Source organism: Salmo trutta, chromosome 14 (genome assembly GCF_901001165.1).
Source record: "Salmo trutta chromosome 14, fSalTru1.1, whole genome shotgun sequence".
In the NCBI taxonomy this organism is placed as follows: Eukaryota; Metazoa; Chordata; class Actinopteri; order Salmoniformes; family Salmonidae; genus Salmo; species Salmo trutta.
This window is the reverse complement of record NC_042970.1, coordinates 20,203,709-20,224,207: the sequence shown is the minus strand read 5'-3', so window position 1 is coordinate 20,224,207 and position 20,499 is coordinate 20,203,709. Positions and strand designations below refer to the sequence as shown.

General features: G+C 40.3%; 1 protein-coding gene across 4 annotated transcripts; it reads left to right on the top strand.

Annotated features, from left to right (window-relative positions):
* The first annotated feature begins 8,282 nt into the window (after nt 1-8,282).
* LOC115207578 (transcription factor E3) lies at nt 8,283-20,457 on the top strand. Of its 4 annotated transcripts, none has more exons than XM_029774791.1 (9): nt 8,283-8,490; nt 13,954-14,166; nt 14,316-14,540; nt 15,930-16,025; nt 17,317-17,428; nt 17,643-17,699; nt 17,827-17,902; nt 18,063-18,210; nt 18,308-20,457. In XM_029774791.1, the coding sequence occupies exons 2-9, from the start codon at nt 13,975-13,977 to the stop codon at nt 18,758-18,760; spliced, it is 1,359 nt and encodes a 452-aa protein (XP_029630651.1). In that variant the 5' UTR covers nt 8,283-8,490; nt 13,954-13,974; the 3' UTR covers nt 18,761-20,457. The 4 variants fall into 4 exon arrangements, with proteins under 4 accessions (XP_029630651.1, XP_029630652.1, XP_029630650.1 ...); XM_029774792.1 differs by having other exon boundaries at nt 8,283-9,243; nt 17,649-17,699; XM_029774790.1 differs by having other exon boundaries at nt 8,283-9,243.
* The last annotated feature ends 42 nt before the right edge of the window (nt 20,458-20,499 follow it).

The window sequence follows — 20,499 nt, the reverse complement described above, 5'->3', positions numbered from 1 at the left end:
CACCCCATTCCACTTTCTGGTGGCTTTAGAGAGCCAATAGAAGCCTTAGAAAGTGTCACGTTACAGCACAGATGCTGTCATTTTGATTGAGATGCAACAGAAGGACAACAAATTGTCAGACAGGGCACTTCCTGCATGGAATCTTCTCAGGTTTTGGCCTGCCATATGAGTTCTGTTATACTCAGACACCATTCAAACAGTTTTAGAAACTTTTGTGTTTTCTATCCAAATCTACTAATTATATGCATGTTCTAGTTTCTGGGCAGGAGTAGTAACCAGATTAAATCAGGTACGTTTTTTTATTCGGCCGTGAAAATACTGCCCCCTATCCCAAAGAAGTTAACAAGCATTGTAAGGCATTCTAAGCATGGTCTGAAAGAGAGGGAGAAACCATGGTCTAAAAGGCCATCCCCAAAAGTCAATGGGGTGGAGAGAATAAGAAAATCTCACCAATGCAGGTCAGGAACAAATAAGAGAAGGAACAAATTATATTTTATAAGCATCTGTGTTGTTTGCATTCAAAACCTGATTTGTTGACCAATTGTATTACTGTAAAGTTAACCTCCAATCAGATATCAGACCTCCATGATGTTACCTCTGCTTCTCAGAGGTTTGACAATGGGGGTTGGCAAGACCAACACAGAGAATGCTGAATTCCTAAGACAACATATAGCATATTCTTGCATACAGTTGATAAAAATAGTCACTTCTGGGGCTGGACTGGCTACAAAATCTCTTTAAGATATTCTTTAAAGCCAAAGTAGTTGCAGCAATAGGCCTCCTGCCTTCCATATCTGGGGCCAGTGCTCCAAGCTTCAAGATTACTTGAGTGCTCATTCAACTCATTTGGATTTTCATGACACCATTGAGTTGACGATTTGTCAAATCGTATCTTCATTCGGAAGTATTGCGTATTCTAGTACTTTCATTTTCGAAGGGGTGAGCTAACGTCATGCTAACTCATAGCTATTATCTTTGATGTTGTCATTCACCTTTTCAACATCTTCAAATTAAATTTACATCCAAATTACTGTAGCTGGATTAGTTGTCTCCACGTAGGGTTTATTTCATCACTCCTATGCATTGTTATTACAAGCTCAGTAACAACCCAACTAACAACGGCTGGTCCCACAATCACCACTTTCTATCAATTTATTAAGGCTGCTCTGTAATGGTTTCCACCAAGTTGGTTCCCTTGATGCTAGTACGCAGAGTTAATTTGGCAAGTGCATTTCCTTGCTTGGCACTCAGTTATTCATGCGGCACTTGCTCATTTACCTATTCATGGCTGTACCTATAGTTTCCTATGGTCATGTTGCAACAGATCATCTCGGACTGTGCCTGGATGATCTCAGGCACATCTCAGGTGTTATGTGTTGCTGCCATGAGATGTTGTCTTAAGATCTCTCTTCATGTAGTGTTGTTGTCTCTTGTTGTGATGTGTGTTTTGTCCAATATTTTGATTTTGTTTATTTTTAATCCCAGCCTGTGTCCCCGCAGGACTTTTGCCTTTTGGTAAGCCATCATTGTAAATAATAATTTGTTCTTAACCGATTTACCTAGTTAAAGGTTAAAAAAATAAAATAAAAAATGTCAGTCAGGGTTTCACTACCGGTCCGTGTGCAATTGGGGGGGGATTTTCAGGTTTAGTAGTTTGCAGGCTATTACCGTAAATTCCAGACTATAAGCCACAACTTTTTTCCCCGGCTTTAAACCTCGCGGCTTAAACAATGACGCGGCTAATATGTGGATTTTTCCCGGTTTCATTTTTTTTCTCCAAAAAAACACATTCTGTGACGTGCTCAGTTTTTTGGCGGCATGAAGCTTTCATTAGACCAATGAAATTGCCGAACGGGTTACGGTCAAACAACTTTTTTGTTTACTGTTTAGATTAAATCGAGCGCTCTCAAACTTCCCATCATTCTGATTACGGTAGTCATTTTGTCACCCTCATCATGGCAAAGACACGGAGAAATGCATATGATGCAGCTTTCAAGTTGAAGGCGATTGATCTGGCTGTTGGAAAAGGAAATAGAGCTGCTGCACGGGAGCTTGGTCTTAATGAGTCGATGATAAGACGTTGGAAACAGCAGCGTGAGGAATTGACTCAGTGCAAAAAGACAACTAAAGCTTACTGCTAATTATTTTTTTTTTGTTACAAGCCGTGTTTCGTTAAAGCCTGTGTAAAGTTAATTTGTTTCAATGTACCGGTAGGCACCTGCGGCTTATAGACATGTGCGGCTTATTTATGTTCAAAATAATATATATTTTTTAATTCAGTGGGTGCGGCTTATATTCAGGTGCGCTTAATAGTCCGGAAATTACGGTACTCTTAAATTATTACATTACGGATAATAGTAAATAAATAGCGGGGCCTAAACTCATTGGCTTAGTGGCTGCATCACGTCGCAATCAAGGCTAATCACAATTTTTCATGATTACGGGTTTCGGTTGCACCTATTATAGCTTGCATAAACACTCAATCCTGTCCTTATGCTACTATAACTTCTCGTTCGACCTCTTCTCCACATCATCCTCTGTCGCTCACCCCTCCTAACTTGCCTTGTCTGGTTCTGGCTTGCGTATCAAATCTCTACTGCATAAAACTGTACTTTTCAACGTCTATGTTACACTGGCCATTCTTTCAGAATTGGGCCGCAACCACAGCAGCCATGCAAGGTGTAGGTTATCCACCCAAACTCTCCAGCAACTAGGTTGATTGGTCATCCTCTGCCTGCCTTTCATACATTAGGCTCAATAAATCAGCCTTCTTCATGGCTCCACGGTACCTTAAGTTATAGTTATTCATAGCTATGTAATTTCATGCCAATTATAATTAGTCATGCATATAGCGTTGGTGGTCATTCATTATCGCTTCATTCATATAATTCCATAGCCACATTAGTTTGTGAGTATCCAATTTCAAACACGTCATTTGTAATGATTAAAATAGTGAACAATTTGCAGTTATGCAGCTAGGTACTCTGCAGGCATGCATTTCCCTATTTCCTCACACTACAGCATGTGTGTTAGGGTTCTATGTACAAACAAGTGTATAGTCGTGGCCAAAAGTTTTGAGAATGACAAATATTAATTTCCACAAAGTTTGCTGCTTCAGTGTCTTTAGATATTTTTGTCAGATGTTACTATGGAATACTGAAGTATAATTACAAGCATTTCATAAGTGTCAAAGGCTTTTATTGACAATTACATGAAGTTGATGCAAGTTGATGCATATTTGCAGTGTTGACCCTTCTTTTTCAAGACCTCTACAATCCGCCCTGGCATGCTGTCAATTAACTTCTGGGCCACATCCTGACTGATGGCAGCCCATTCTTGCATAATCAATGCTTGGAGTTTGTCAGAATTTATGGGTTTTTTTGTCCACCCGCCTCTTGAGGATTGACCACAAGTTCTCAATGGGATTAAGGTCTGGGGAGTTTCCTGGCCATGGACCCAAAATATCGATGTTTTGTTCCCCGAGCCACTTAGTTATCGCTTTTGCCTTATGGCAAGGTGCTCCATCATGCTGGAAAAGGCATTGTTCGTCACCAAACTGTTCCTGGATGGTTGGGAGAAGTTGCTCTCGACGGATGTGTTGGTACCATTCTTTATTCATGGCTGTGTTCTTAGGCAAAATTGTGAGTGAGCCCACGCCCTTGGCTGAGAAGCAACACCACACATGAATGGTCTCAGGATGCTTTACTGTTGGCATGACATAGGACTGATGGTAGCGCTCACCTTGTCTTCTCCGGACTAGCTTTTTTTCCCGGATGCCCCAAACAATCGGAAAGGGGATTCATCAGAGAAAATGACTTTACCCCAGTCCTCAGCAGTCCAATCCCTGTACCTTTTGCAGAATATCAGTCTGTCCCTGAAGAGAAAGTGGCTTCTTTGCTGCATTTCTTGACACCAGGCCATCCTCCAAAAGTCTTCACCTCACTGTGTGTGCAGATGCTCTCACACCTGCCTGCTGCCATTCTTGAGCAAGCTCATTCTAAGAACTTTTGGCCACGACTGTAGCATTCGGCTGAGTTCTACGTAGATGTAGCATTTCACCTAAACACACCAGCAGATGGCTTTGTTCAGTTAGTCTGTCCTCGATTGAACGGTGTACCACCACGGTGGTCAAAACACTTAAGACACACCCTATCCCCTCAGCCCTCAAATTAAGTGGACACTTCTGATGACGTATCATGATGTCTGACGAGTATACACTTGCAGGGCAAGGGAGGAAGGAATGTTTTTTAAAAAACATTTTTTTATTAACAACAAATCAATACAGGAAGTACATGTGGGAACACAAGTGTATATATAAATAATATACAAAGGACAATTGGGCTAGGGTGTACAATATCACATTACACAACGACCTTAAGGGACATACTTATAATTCTAACAGCTTTTTTGTTAGAGTATTTCATTGTCTTTAAATACAGTTACATTTATTTTTGTAAGAAAATGTGGTGTTTTGTTTGTAAATGTACGTTTGTGAATATGAAATTTGGCCAAAAGAATAATTAAATTAATTACATAAAAATGTTTCAGCTTATTTCTATCGTAGGTAAAGAATCCAAGCAGTACATCTCTCCACAATAGTGTAAAATCTTCATAAATGTGTTCAATTATAAATCTACTGATGTCTTGCCACAGTTTTCTTACATGAATACAATGGCAAAAGAGATGCAACACTGTTTCTGGGTGGTCATTACAAAAGGAACAATTTGAGTTGATGTTTTCCTTAAACTTCTTCATATAGTGGTTGGCAGGATAATATTTATGAATAATTTTAAAGGAAACGTCCTTAATTTTGTTAACAAGTAGGTCTGTGTGGCAACATCCAAACTTTTTCCCAACATATATTATCAATAAATCCATTCCAATAAGGCATGACATAAGGTATAGATACAAACCTTGTTTCAGCAGGATGTTGTATCGCTCTGTTGTTGAATGGACCAAAAGAGAAACACTTCTTTCCTACTGCTGAGTCAACAGGGTCAATGGAAGGTAGGCTCTGAGGTTCAGGTCTTGACACGTTCCTGAATAATAAAGCAACACCTGAGGAAATGGCATCTAAAACAATTCCAAAATCTTTAGGTGTTACAGGGTGAAGTGATAAGAATTCCTTATAACTAAGTAAAAGACCCTCTGCATTTACCAGTTGGCTCACCAATAGGATATTATTTCGGAACCAATATTCTAAAAACAAAAGTATTTTTATACAATATATGCCAATTATTCCATACATAATATCTGTGTGGAGAAAAATTATGCTTAGAAATTAAGGATCATGACAAGAAAACCTGCCGATGAAAAGCAGAACGTTTCACTGGAACTTTGTCAATATTATAATTTTAAGCCAACATGAAGTTAAGGCCACCAAAAGTAGAGAAGACATGATGAGGAATAAAATTCCACATAGAAGTGGGTCTTCTTAGGAATTGTTTTTATCCAATTGATCCTAAAAGTATTATTTAAGGTAGTAAAGTCCAGAAAATGTTTGAAAATTGTTCATTACAACAGTTTTCCTAATGTAATGGGTACGGTTTCGCCACAGAAAATTGAAAAGCATCTGGACTATCTCCTTGCTTATTTTATCCGTCAAGATATAAAGATAGAGCGCAATATGTTAGTCTAGAGATACCGTCAGCCTTGGTTATTAGGACTCTTCCTTTTAAAGATAAGTCCCTTTGTAGCCATTGATTTAGCTTCTTCTGGAGTTTTTTTAATAAGAGGGTTAACATTTAGTAAGCATCTGGACTTCTGATCCTTTGTAATGGTTATGCCTAAATATGTAATTTCTTCTTTCACTGGAATACCATAATATGAAGGTATCACAATCTTGGGCAGCCATGAGTTCACATTTATTAATATTAAGATATAGACCAGACGCTTTGGAAAAGGATTGTATCACATTGATCGATATGGGAGTTTGGTTAGCATCTTTCAGAAAAAGTGTAGTATCGTCAGCCAGCAGGCTTATAATAACTTCTTTACCAGCTATGGAAATACCTTGTACAGGACTATTATTTAAAGAATTTGTAAGAAGTTGGGTGATTTAATAAAACAGGTATGAGAGAGAGGACAACCTTGCCCAATTCCTCTCTTTAACTCAAATCTAGGTGAGGTGTCATATTTCAATTTGATAGAGCTGTTACCATTTGTATAGAGAGTGTTAATAGCCTTACAGAAAAAAATCCCCAAAGCCAAGTCTCTCAAGGGAGTGGAAGAGGAACTGATGCTCTTCTGTTCTCCCTCCTCAATCCATTTTTTCCTAGATCTAATAAAGGCTCCTTCTGCTTTTAATATATATATATATATATATATATATATATATATATATATATATATATATATATACAGTTTATTTTGTAACTCAATCTTCCATCTTCTCCTCCCCCGAGCGGCCAGCTGGGGACCTCATCTTAATGATCACCTTTTCCTCCTCAGCTCTTCTGGTCTTAGCAGATTACTACCATATTATCTAAGGTATTTGGACACGTCAAATGTAAAGAGCTCCCAGTTCTTGCAATAGGATTTTTCTTCACAAGCCCTTCCCCAAAAGTGTGAAAGCAAATCTTTAACCTCAAACATATTTTGATTTCAATGTAAATGGCCCTATGGTTTGTGAGGGGAGTACAACAAATATTTGTAGTAACACACTCACTATCAATACATTTGGATATAAGACAAAAATCTATTCTGGATTGTCTGGAACCTGTTTTGTTACTCCAAGTGAATGATCTGTCGGCCGGAAACCTCTCTCCATAAGTAAGATCAAACTTTTCCATAAAAAGTATTAAACCCAAATTCTGATTGGTTGGCCTACCTGGGGGCCATCTATCAGTTTATCATCATTACTATCTATAGTAATGTTAAAGTCCCCTCCTATCAATAATAATGAATTCAGATAACCATTTTTTTTATTTAACTAGGCAAGTCGGTTACAATGGCGGCCTAGGAACAGTGCCTTGTTCAGGGGCAGAACAGATGTTTATTTTGTCAGCTCGGGGATTCGATCTAGCAACCTTTTGGTTACTGGCCCAATGCGCTAACCACTAGGCTACCTGCCGCCCAATGAAGTATATGTTTCTTTATAGATTCAAGCAACTCATCATTCTCATGTGAAGGAATTATTTTTTAAATGGAATTTCCGGCCAAGGGTGTCCCATTTTAAAATTAAAAAAATTAAAAAGTAATGAATGATTTTTAAATGGACCACCCTTGGCCGGAAATTCGTCACTCGTTCATCCCGCAATAATTGTGCTTTCAGTCACCGGTAGCTTGTGTGCGCTTTACATGCGCTACAGTCAATTACGAGTGCATGTCTACTTACATTAAATATATCATTATTAATATACGCATACTGTATGATAGCTAGCAAATTAATTAGCTAACTAACTTCAGCCTGCCTAGCTGGAACTTCTGTAGAAGGAAAATGTTTTACGATACGTGTTTGTGCCGTCATGTGCATTAGTAGCACAATTTAACTTATTTGTTTTTACTTTTATGTTGACTCCATATTGACGTTGAGGTTTAAGTTTTTGGCTGACTTTTCTTAGCGGATGTACAATCGTTGAGAATTGAATTATGGGGAGCTTCAGGCCCCGGAATGAACATAATTGTAGACTCGCAAGGCTGACTAAAAATGAGGGCTGAGGGGCTTATGTTGCAAAATTCCCTTGCTTGGCACAATCTTGGAATGCCCCAAGGTCATAAGGCGAGGGTAAAGTGGAAGAGGGTGTGTCTTTAGAGTATTTGAACAAAGCCCATGTGTGTTCTGTGTATATAAAAACAAATATTGATTTGATGAGCAAACTGTTTAGGAGTCTATTGGTTTAATTTACTGAAGCAACCAATGTGTAATAGTTCAAGTAAACAGACATTTTAATTTGCTTTTCTAATACCACAAATGGCTTTATCGTGTTTCAAGATGTATCACCCAAACATTTCTGATTGAACTTTTGGAAAGCCGTTTCACCTACCAGCATATAACATTTGATTACTTTTTTCCTGAACCGGACAATGTCGTCACAACAGTGTAGTTTTGGTTATAAGTAAACATGTCACTGTTAGTCTACACATGTTTAAGAAAAATGTGACGAATAACATTATTTGATATTGGGTCGGGTTCATTTAATAAATAAATAGCTCTTCCTGGAAAATTACAGTAATAACAAGTGTACTGTAATGTTTTACTCAAATACCAAAAGGAGGGACTTTTATTTTGATTACATTAAACAGGAAGTTTGAAATTAGGTGTTGCTGGCGTACGGGTCCGTGCAGAAGCATCATTGACAAGCCAACTCCGTTGCTAGGTTTTCTGAAGTTATTTTACATTCCGCAATCAGCACATTATTAGCGAGAGCTAGCTCGCCAGAAATCGATATTGCACGCGAAATGCAGAGCTGACAACTACCGAATTATCCAGTCAGTTATTTTTTTTTTATCAACTCCCGTCAAGTTGACAAAACGTCCTGTTTCGATATGGTAACTAGCTGGTCTGTACGTTAGCAAGCAAAGCTAGCTACTTTAGCCTGTTCTGCGCACAATGGTGACTGACATTCTCTGAAATGTTTGAAATAAAAAATGTTTTTTTTGTCGTGTCAGTGAATGACAGATTGCTTTAACATATTTGGTTATCTGATACGTAAAACACCTAACGTTATCCATGCGATGTAAAATCTGGCAGGCGTCAGCAACGCAGCTCTGCAATGGTTTCAGGCGTCAGCAACGCCTGGGCACAAGATCTTTGCATAACGACAGTCTTAATTCATTATTTTGTAACCTTAGCTAGCTAACATCGGTATGGCCTAGCTAGGCAGCCTGTCATGTCAGTAGGACCCGTTTCACTTTTTACTCATTTTCTAACGTTACTCAGTCACTGCAAGTGATTTCAAATACGGATTGTTCAATTATTGAACTGGAATCAAACTAGTTAATTCATTCAATGTAACGTTATATCCTATGTCTGCCCGCTCAGACTGTGGCGGAAGCTGTGTCTAAACGCAAGTACGCCTCGCAAGCGATACAGTTTTGGAAAAAATATGGAACGTAACTTTATCAGTGAATAATACTTTATGACTAGCGTTCCTACACGGCCATTTTCCATCTTACATCGCTTGTTTACAGAGTCGGCGACTACCTGTGCTAATTAGCTATCTGCATCTCTGAACACCTGTGTGTAACGGAAGGATGCCACAAACATGTAACTGAAAAATTGTCAACTTTCAACTGTGTAAAGTAAGTGTATATTTTGCATTTCTGAAAGTGTGACATGAAAGTAGAGGGCTTTGCTTAAAGAACCGTGCCGCAGTTGAATCTATTCACGTTTAATTCCTTGGACTAATTGAGTAGACTTCTTTAGTATATTATTGGGCTCAATCATGCTTTCTGATTAACAGTTGTCACGGCTAACTTAGTTCTGATCGTTTGCCTCGAGTCAAAATGTGCCCATAAGTTACCTACCTCATTGGTCAGAAAGCGCTAGTTAGCTAACCTAGCTTTACCTAGCAAAGACTTAGATGACCTGGAGCCAGTGGATTTGGCAATGAATAGGAAGCGAGGGCCAGCCAACGAGTGCATACAGGTCGCAGTGGTGGGTGGTATATGGGGTTTTGGTGACAAAACGGATGGCACTGTGATAGACTATATCTAATTTGCTGAGTAATGTTGGGGACTATTTTGTAAATGACATCGCCGAAGTCAAGGATCCGTAGGATAGTCCGTTTTACGAGGGTATGTTTGGCGGCGTGAGTTAAGGAGGTTTTGTTGCGAAATAGGAAGCTGATTCTATATTTAATTTTGGATTGGAGATGCTTAATGTGAGTCTGGAAGGAGAGTTTACAGTCTAACCAGACACCTAGGTATTTGTAGTTGTCCACATATTCTAAATCAGAACTGTCCAGAGTAGTGATGTTAGTCAGGCAGGCGGGTGCGGGCAGCGAACGGTTGAAAAGCATGCATTTAGTTTTACTAGCATTTAAGACCAGTTGGAGGCCACGGAAGGAGTGTTGTATGGCATTGAAGCTTGTCTGGAGGTTAAACACAGTGTCAAAAGGGCCAGAAGTATACCAAATTGTGTCGTCTGCATAGAGGTGGATCAGAAAATCACCAGCAGCAAGCGCGACATCATTGATATATACAGAGAAAAGAGTTGGCCAGAGAATTGATCCCTGTGGCACCCCCATAGAGACTGCCAGGGGTCCGGACAACAGGCCCTCCAATTTGACACACTGAACTCTGTCTGAGAAGTAGTTGGTGAACCAGGCGAGGCAGTCATTTTAGAAGCCAAGGCCATTGAATCTGCCGATAAGAATGCGGTGATTGACAGAGTCGAAAGCCTTGGCCAGGTCGATGAAGACGGCTGCACAGTACTGTTTTTTTTTTAATCGATGGCGGTTATGATGACGTTTAGGACCTTGAGCGTTGCTGAGGTGCACCCATGACCAGCTCCTAAACCAGATTGCATAGGGGAGAATGTATGGTGGTTTTAGAAATGGTCGGTGATCTGTTTGTTAACTTGGCTTTCGAAGACTTTAGAAAGGCAGGGCAGGATTGGATATAGGTATATAAGAGTTTGGGTCTGGAGTGTGTCCCCCTTTGAAAAAGGGGATGACCGCGGCAGCTTTCCAATCTTTAGGGATATCAGACGATACGAGAGGTTGAACAGGCTAGTAATAGGGGTTGCAACAATTGCGGCGGATTATTTTAGAAAGAGAGGGTCCAGATTGTCTAGCCCACCTGATTTGTATGGGTCCAGATTCTGCAGCACTTTCAGAACATCAGCTATCTGGATTTGGGTGGGGGGGGGAGCTTGGGCAAGTTGCTGCGGGGGGGGGGGGGGGGGGTGCAGAGTTCTTGGCCGGGGTAGAGGTAGCCAGGTGGAAAGCATGGCCAGCTGTAGAGTGCTTATTGAAATTCTCGATTATCTCCGATTTATCGGTGGTGACAGTGTTTCCTAGCCTCAGTGCAGTGGGCAGCTGGGAGGAGGTGCTCTTATTCTCCATGGACTTTACATTGTCCCAAAACTTTTTGGAATTTGTGCTACAGGATGCAAATTTCTGTTTGAAAAAGCTAGCATTTGTTGTGTATATTGGTTCCTAACTTCCCTGAAAAGTTGCATATCGCGGGGGCTATTCGATGCTAATGCAGTACGCCACATTTGGAGTAGTTAGCTGGCTATCTCATTGATCCTGCACTAGCTGGAGAGGCAGAATTGTTCACTTCTTACTGTGATGAGAGTATGGCCATATAGTGCATTCAGACCCCTTGAATTTATTACATTTTGTTATGTTACAGCCTTATTCTAAAATTGATTAAATTCTTCCCCCCCCCCTCAATCTGTACACAATACCCCATAATGACAAAGCAAAAACAAGTTTAGAAATGTTAGCAAATGTATAAAATAAAAAAATATTTACGTAAGTATTCAGACTCTTTACTTTGACGTACCTTTGGCAGCAAGTACAAACTAGCGTCTTCTTGAGTATGACACAACAAACTTGGCACACCTGTATTTGGGGAGTTTCTCCCAGGTTGGATGGGGAGCATTGCTGCAGAGCTATTTTCACATCTCTCCAGAGTTATTTGATTGGGTTCAAGTCCGGGTTCTGGCTGGGCCACTCAAGGATATTGAGACTTGTCCCGAAGCCACTGCTGCGTTGTCTTGGCTGTGTGCTTAGGGTCGTTGTCCTGTTGGAAGATGAACCGTCGCCCCAGTCTGAGGTCCTGAGTGCTCTGGAGCAGGTTTTCATCAAAGATCTCTCTGTACTTGCTCTGTTCATCTTTCCCTCAATCCTGACTAGTCTCCAAGTCCCTGCCGCTGAAAAACATCCACACACCATGATGCTGCCACCACCATGCTTCACAGTAGGGATGGTGCCAGGTTTCCTCCAGAAGTGACACTTGGCATTTGGGCCAAAGAGTTAAATCTTGGTTTCATCAGACCAGAGAATCTTGTTTTTCATGGTCTGAGTACTTTTTATGCCTTTTGGCAAACTCCAAGCGGCTGTCGCGCCTTTTAATGAGGAGTGGCTTCCATCTGGCCACTATCCATAAAGGCCTGATTGGTGGAGTGCTGCAGAGATGGTTGTCCTTCTGGAAGGTTCTCCTATCTCCACAGAGGAATTCTAGGGCTCTGTCAGAGTGACCATCGGGTTCTTGGTCACCTCCTTGACCATGTAATTATGTTCATTATTCTGACTTGCAGGGCCAGGCCATATAAAAGCCAGAGCATATTTTGTGTGTGTGTGTATGTATGTGTATATATATATATATATATATATATATATATATACACACACACACACACAGTAAGGGGGTAAAGTATTTGATCCCCTGCTGATTTTGTACATTTGCCCACTGACAAAGAAATGATCAGTCTATAATTTTAATGTTAGATTTATTTGAACAGTGAGAGACAGAATAACAACAAAAAAATCCAGAAAAACACATGTCAAAAATGTTCTAAATTGATTTGCATTTTAATGAGGGAAATAAGTATTTGACCCCCTCTCAATGAGAAAGATTTCTGGCTCCCGGGTGTCTTTTATACAGGTAACGAGCTGAGATTAGGAGCACAGTTTTAAAGGGAGTGCTCCTAATCTCATTTTGTTACCTGTATAAAAGACACCTGTCCACAGAAGCAATCAATCAATCATATTACAAACTCTCCACCATGGCCAAGACCAAAGAGCTCTCCAAGGATGTCAGGGACGAGATTGTAGACCTACAAAAGGCTGGAATGGGCTACAAGACCATCGCCAAGCAGCTTGGTGAGAAAGTGACAACAGTTGGTGCGATTATTCGCAAATGGAAGAAACACAAAAGAACTGTCAATCTCCCTCGGTCTGGGGCTCCATGCAAGATCTCACCTCGTGGAGTTGCAATGATCATGAGAACGGTGAGGAATCAGCCCAGAACTACACGGGAGGATCTTGTCAATGATCTCAAGGCAGCTGGGACCATAGTCACCAAGAAAACAATTGGTAACACACTACGCCGTGAAGGACTGAAATCCTGCAGCGCCCGCAAGGTCCCCCTGCTCAAGAAAGCACATATACATGCCCGTCTGAAGTTTGCCAATGAACATCTGAATGATTCAGAGGACAACTGGTGAATGTGTTGTGGTCAGATCAGACCAAAATGGAGCTCTTTGGCATCAACTCAACTCACTGTGTTTGGAGGAGGAATGCTGCCTATGACCAAGAACACCATCTCCACTGTCAAACATGGAGGTGGAAACATTATGCTTTGGGGGGCTTTTTCTGCTAAGGGGACAGGACAACTTCACCGCATCAAAGGGACGATGGACGGGGCCATGTACCGTCAAATCTTGGGTGAGAACCTCCTTCCCTCAGCCAGGGCATTGAAAATGGGTCGTGGATGGGTATTCCAGCATGACAATGACCCAAAACACACGGCCAAGGCAACAAAGGAGTGGCTCAAGAAGAAGCACATGAAGGTCCTGGAGTGGCCTAGCCAGTCTCCAGACCTTAATCCCATAGAAAATCTGTGGAGGGCGCTGAAGGTTCGAGTTGCCAAACGTCAGCCTCGAAACTTTAATGACTTGGAGAAGATCTGCAAAGAGGAGTGGGACAAAATCCCTCCTGAGATGTATGCAAACATGGTGGTCAACTACCAGAAACGTCTGACCTCTGTGATTGCCAACAAGGGTTTTGCCACCAAGTACTAAGTCATGTTTTGCAGAGGGGTCAAATACTTATTTCCCTCATTAAAATGCAAATCATTTTATAACATTTTTGCCATGTGTTTTTCTGGATTTGTTTTGTTGTTATTCTGTCTCTCACTGTTCAAATAAACCTACCATTAAAATTATAGACTGATAATTTCTTTGTCAGTGGGCAAACGTACAAAATCAGCAGGGGATCAAATACTTTTTTTCTTCTCTGTATATATCTCACCTCTCTTCCCTCTCCTTTTTGAATCCAGGCTCCAACCCAAATCTGAGCCATGTTGTCTCGCGTGCTGCTTCGGCAGCAGCTGATGCGGGAACAAGCCCAGGAGCTAGAGAGACGGGAGGCCCAGGAGCAGGCCTCTGTGGCTCAGCTCAGGGCAACTGACTCCACCCCTGCTATCGCTGTCACTCTGCCCTCAATAGCTGCTCGCCCTCTGTCCGCACAGGTGCCCATGGAGGTTTTGAAGGTGAGGCTCCACTTCTAAAGGCTTCTCTCCAGAGGAACTACACTAGCATGGCATGCTACACCATTAAATTGCTGCGTATAACCTCCATACTAAGTTGTCATTCTCTGTTCGCTGTTTGACTGACATGTTCTACATTTTCTATCTGATAGGTGCAGACCCACCTGGAGAACCCCACCAAGTTTCACATCCAGCAGTCTCAGAGGCAGCAGGTGAAGCAGTATCTCTCTGCCACCCTCTGCAATAAGGTGGCAACTCAGACCCTGGGTGTGTCTCCCCTAGCCCTGTCTAGCTCTGCCCCTGAGATGGATCCCATAGCCCGCAGTGCTCCCAACAGCTCCATGGCTTTACACAACCTGGGATCCAACAAAGAGGAGGTATGTCCCATGTGGTTCAGTTGGTAGAGCATGTCGGTTGGAGCGCCAGGCTTTTGTGTTCGATTCCCACGGGGGAGCAGTATGAAAAATGCACTCGCTACTGTAAGTCACTCTGGATAAGAACGGCTGCTAAATGTCTAAAATGTAAATGTATGTAGTATGACTGAAGACCATTACACTGCAATACACCACTCACATTGACTTGTAAGAAGCATTATATAGCTTATTACTTTCTCATGTGTTTTTGTTCTACCTTATGTTATTTTTAGTGCTACATTGATATTGATTACTGCATTGTTGGGTTTGGAGCTTGCAAGAAAGGCAAAGGGTGGCTACTTTGAAGAATCTCAAATATAAAATATATTTAGATTTATTTTTAAACTTTTTTGGTCACTACATGATTCCATGTGTTATTTCATAGTTGTGATATCTTCACTACTATTCTACAATGTAGAAAATAGTAAAAATAAAGAAAAACCCTCAACTTTTGACTGGTACTGTATTTTCAATGAAAGTTTAGGCTAAATGTCTAGACTGCTGGTCACTTATTTCTTAATTACTTTTTGGTTTGTTCTGTTGTGACATGCTTGAGGTCTCACAACTAGGATGCATGCCTTTGTTATCTTGCCCTTGTTGGCTTGGTGTCACAGTCTTCTGTTAAATACTACACTGGCAGCTTAATGATATCTCAACCTCTCTTACACACATGCCTTTGCTTTGAAATCATGCTTCATAAGGGCAAGATAATGACTTGCTTTGTGTCAGTGTTCCTTCCCTATATGTTTCAAATAAGTAATTTAATATACTTAAATTCAAGCTGGCCTTTAACGTTTCATATAAAAAAAAAAAAAGAATAATATTATTTATTTTACCTTTATTTAACCAGGTAAGCTAGTTGAGAATAAGTTCTCATTTACAACTGCGACCTGGCCAAGATAAAGCAGTGCGACAGAAACAACAAAACAGAGTTACACATGGAATAAACAAGCGTACAGTCAATAACACAGTAGGAAAAAAAGAAAGTCTATATACAGTGTGTGCAAATGGCATGAGGAGGTAAGGAAATAAATAGGCCATAGTAGCAAAGTAATTACAATTTAGCAGATTAACACCAAAGTGATAGATGAGCAGATGATTGTGTGTAAGTAGAAATACTGGTGTGCAAAAGAGCAGAAAAGTAAATAAAAACAATATGGGGATGAGGTAGGTAGATTGGGTGGGCTATTTACAGATGGACTATGTACAGCGCAGCGATCGGTTAGCTGCTCAGATAGCTGATGTTTAAAGTTAGTGAGGGAAATGTAAGTCTCGGAAGTCTCTTTTATTACGTGTTCTATGAAGCTGATAAGTTATTCTATGTATTGATTGGGGGTGTGTGTATCTTTCCAGATAGATGGTGTAATTGATGACATCATCAGCCTTGAATCAAGTTTCAGTGACGATTTCATGACATTAATTGAATTGGGGCTACAGCTGCCTAGTACGGTATGTGGAAATGTGTATTTATCAGTGTTTTTGTCCATTGCACTTAGGCTAATCCAATCATTCAGTGAAATGCAATTAACAACCAGCCTGTCATTCTTGGAATTATCTTGCTATATCTGTTGTCTTTTTTGATATTCTCTAACTGGAATTCAGTGGTGCTGTAGGAGTAAACATACACTTCTGGCACTTAACTAGGACTTGTCAGACCAGTGTTGTCTGGGTGGGGTAGCAACCAGGAGAGAGGAGAGTAGGACAAAGCATGCAGGGCATGGCAGCATGTGAAGTTGGAATGGTGGACAATGTAAAGAGGGTTCTGAAAATACTTCAACTATTTTAACAGTGAAGTTGTTATAGGGAAAGGGATTGAAGAGATTGCACCCCACATTAGAAAATGAGAATTTTGGTTTTTCTTCAGGAACATGGGGGGAAAAAAGCAAATCAATCGTGCTGTAAGTTAGCAAAATGGCATTGTTAAGGAGAATGGACATTTATCCATTTCTCTCACATTTATCAGGATTTATAGCCTACCTCAACACTCATCAGATTTGTTTGTTTCAAATGCGCTAATGCTTTTGGATAAATGTTAATCGAAGGTTCTACAAGGTTATTAGGCCTATACGAAATTGCAATGACTTGCTTGAAATTAGGTTCTTTATAAGCCAACCAACCTGTGATATGGTGATTTAGTACAGTAATACAATGTAGCCTAGCTTATACATGTCCTATTTCTAACAGGATAGTTCTTACAAGAGATGTTAGTACATGTTATTTGAATTTTATTTTTTTTAAATACAGGGAACAGTGCACATTAATCAACGTTTCAGTAAAAGTGCCGGTTTTAGCCAGCCGGCTAATTTTCAACCGCAGTCCCTGGGCAGGTTATTAAAAACAACAACAATACAGACAAACAATGAGCAGTGAGCACATGCAGAGCAGCATAGGACAAGCAACACATAGCACGCAGACAGCAACATAACACATAAAGCAATAAAACAAAATACATAAAAGCAGCAAAGAGTTTCCCCACCTCACAAGCTACAGACAACATAAAGATTTTTTTAAATTTGATTTATTGGAAAAATAGGATGTTGAATTACCATTATCCTTTTGTTTTGACACCTAAATTAGTATTCTGGTACACAAAGGTCAAGAAAATGTAAGACTACAAAATATAAATTAATTTATTAAAATGTTAATGTTTAATTCGTTTCCTCAAGAAGCTCATCCAGGTTGTTAGTATTCAACATTGTTTGCTTTGATGTTAATGCAGGAGTTTCCCTGTTTCTTACAGCTCCCCGGGAACCTCCTGGAAGTTAACCATAGTCCTGGAATGGCAGCACCTACCCTCACTGTCAGCATCTCCTGCCCTGCAGATCTAACCAATATTAAAAGGGAATACTCTGGTATAGTCTTGTTCCTTTAATAGGCCCCTGATCCTTATTTTATATAGCTCTGGAGATGAGCATGTTTGTTTTGATTATACACTTCTTATGTAATGTCCTACATAACTTTCCATTTTATTGAGAGGGAAAGGTTCAATTGTAACTTGTGTAAATGGTAAGATAATTGGTTTTTAGATTGCACGGCAGTACCTCCAAAGTATATGTTATGTTTAAGATGCAGATAACAAAGCGCTGGTGAAAGAGAGACAGAAGAAAGACAACCATAACCTCAGTGAGTCAACGCTTTTTACTCACTTCTGTATTGTTCTTAACCCACTATGATGCTAGCCAGCTCTTGTTCCTCTTGGAGTGGCAGTGAGTTTAATTTCTCAATCTCTTTGTCTGGTTTCTCTTGACAGTTGAGAGGAAGCGGAGGTTTAACATCAATGACCGCATAACAGAGCTGGGGTCCATAATACCCAAGTCAAGGGACTCGTGAGTTTGTCATTCTTTATTTACTATACAGGACATTTACTTTGGATTAATTAATCAGTTGCGCTATTGACACAAATGAATTCTAGGAAATCTCAATCAAAGTTTACATTTTGTATCAGATTTGATATTCCTCTTTAACAACCTTCTCTCATGGCTGTAGGGAGATTTGCTGGAATAAGGGCACCATTCTGAAGGCCTCAGTGGACTACATCAGGAAGCTGCAGAAGGAGCAGCAGAGAGCTAAGGAGGTAGAGATGCGTCAGAAGAAGCTGGAACATGCTAACCACTGCTTGATGCTGCGCATCCAGGTCAGTTTTTGGAGAAAAAGTAAGAAATGCTATCATACAATGTATTTAGTGATTGCTACTAATGTTCCCTTATTTCCCTTATTCTTCTTTTGTGAAGGAGTTGGAAGTGCAGGCTCAGCTTCATGGACTCTCTAGCCCGATGTCCTATGGTCTGAGTTCAGACCCCTCCCTCCTCCAGCAGCAGCACCTTCAGCAGGGAGGTCATATACTAGGGCCCAGAACTGGAGTGGCCTGCTCCCAAACCTTTCTCAGCTTGGGTGATGCAGCCATGGCACAGCCCATCCCTACCTCCTTCCTCTCTCCACCCTCCACTGACTCCCCTGTGGGTGTGACCATAGGCAGCCCTCTGGACCTGGGCAGTCTGAGCTTCGCCGAGCTGGATGACCCCTCCAATGCTGGGCTGTTCCCAGACGTGGGGTTGGGGGATATCCTCATGGATGAGGGGTGCACACTGTCCCCTGAGAGGGTGGACCCACTGTTTTTCGTGTCACCAGGTGCCTCGAAGACCAGCAGTCGTAGGAGCAGCTTCAGCATGGAGGAGGACTTGTAAAGGGTCATATTGGGGTCAAGCTGATCGAGAGAGAAGGGATTTAGGGAATGAGAGGGCTAGGGAAGGAGGAGGAGCACAGGAAAATAAGAGCCCCCAGAGTTAAAACACTGCATATGGCACTGGACTCTCCTTTAAAACGAACAGCCAATCGTTTAACGTAACAGGACTTTGATCTGAATCATGCATCAGTACAAAATAAATGACAATCCTTTCCTCTCTTACCAAGTTAATATTGGTCCCTGAACAAAAACTTTTCAGTACACGAATCAATAGTAATGCAATACTTTTTGAATGGAAAATAGTAAAATTAGTATTTGGATATGGACTATGGACATTGATTTTTGTTCTGTTTCTTGCAAGCCTCAAATCAACCAAGAGTTCCCTGCAGAGAAATTAAAGAGGAAATAGTGGTGGTTTAGTCAAGTATATTATTGGTCCTTATAGAGCGTATACTTTGTGCACTTTGTAACTTTTGTGAGAAGAAAGCAATGAGGTTCTTGTATCTATTTAGTGAAATTGGAATGAACTACATAACGGGTGCGCTATTGAATTGAGATTTTTTAACTGACTTGAATCAGGATTTGTTAGCATAAAGTGTTTAAGTTTATGCCTATTTTTACACATCTCAGAAGGTTTGTCTAACAAAAATGTACCAAAGTAGTATTTATTAAATATATGGCACATAGTGTTTGTGATTTAAAACAAACACATTTGATGACCTGTAAAAACAAAAGATATCTAGATTTACTGTATCTTACATTTACTTTCAAAACATGTTGTTGCGCCTTTTCCTGTTTATGCATTTTCTTTTAACGCTTTTGTCTGTTGAATGGTTGTACAGCTGGTCAGTAACTCAACTAATGATAAGCGAGAGAAGTAAAACAAAAGCTACTGCAGCTAGTCAGCCAAAGCAGGCCACCTTTCACAGAATGGTAATATATTTAACTCATTATACGGGTGTGTTATATATTTGTTATATAGTAAATGGAAGTATAGCTTTAACGTATGTTAATCTCTGAAACACTGCATGCTACATGTGTGTTTGTGTTGTAAAAACATGTACTGGGTTGTGTGCAGTAGTCTTTCTGATGGTCATTTGTGATGATATGATAAGATTATGTTGAATAAGATTTATATAGCTGTTTTCCAAGTCTAACTCTAGACATACAGTTAAAATGAATCCTTAATCCACTTTTTCCTTAGTCCTCTAATATGTTTAGGGATCTGTTTCCATGTCTGGAACTCTGTTTTATCTATTGCCATTGATGCTTCCAAAATGCTTCTCTTTCCTCCATGTCAAGGAAGATTCCTGCAGTGTACTCTCCTAACACAGGCTTTTTTTATGGAGATTAAAATGTTTGAGACAAACAATGCAATATCTGTCTGATTATCTGTTTCTAATGCACATTGTAGTGTTTGTTTGTCAATTAATCCCTTAAAGGATGGGATCCTCTAATTTGAATCATTTCGAAAAATATATATTTTTGCTGTTCTGATTTTCAGTTATGGTTCTGCTTTTACTGGAATGCAAACCTCTTAACAGCCTTAAAGGGGATATATTGTTGTTGGACACTTTTTATATTTGAATGTGTATTGAATTACTAGCTTTTTCTATACTCAGATAAGCAACCTGTCTAAATCTACACTATTGTCTGGTGTTTGTTTATTTTAAACTAAATAAAAATCAGGAAAAAACATTTGCCTATGTTGAATGCTTTTCACTGCAGTGATGCAATTAC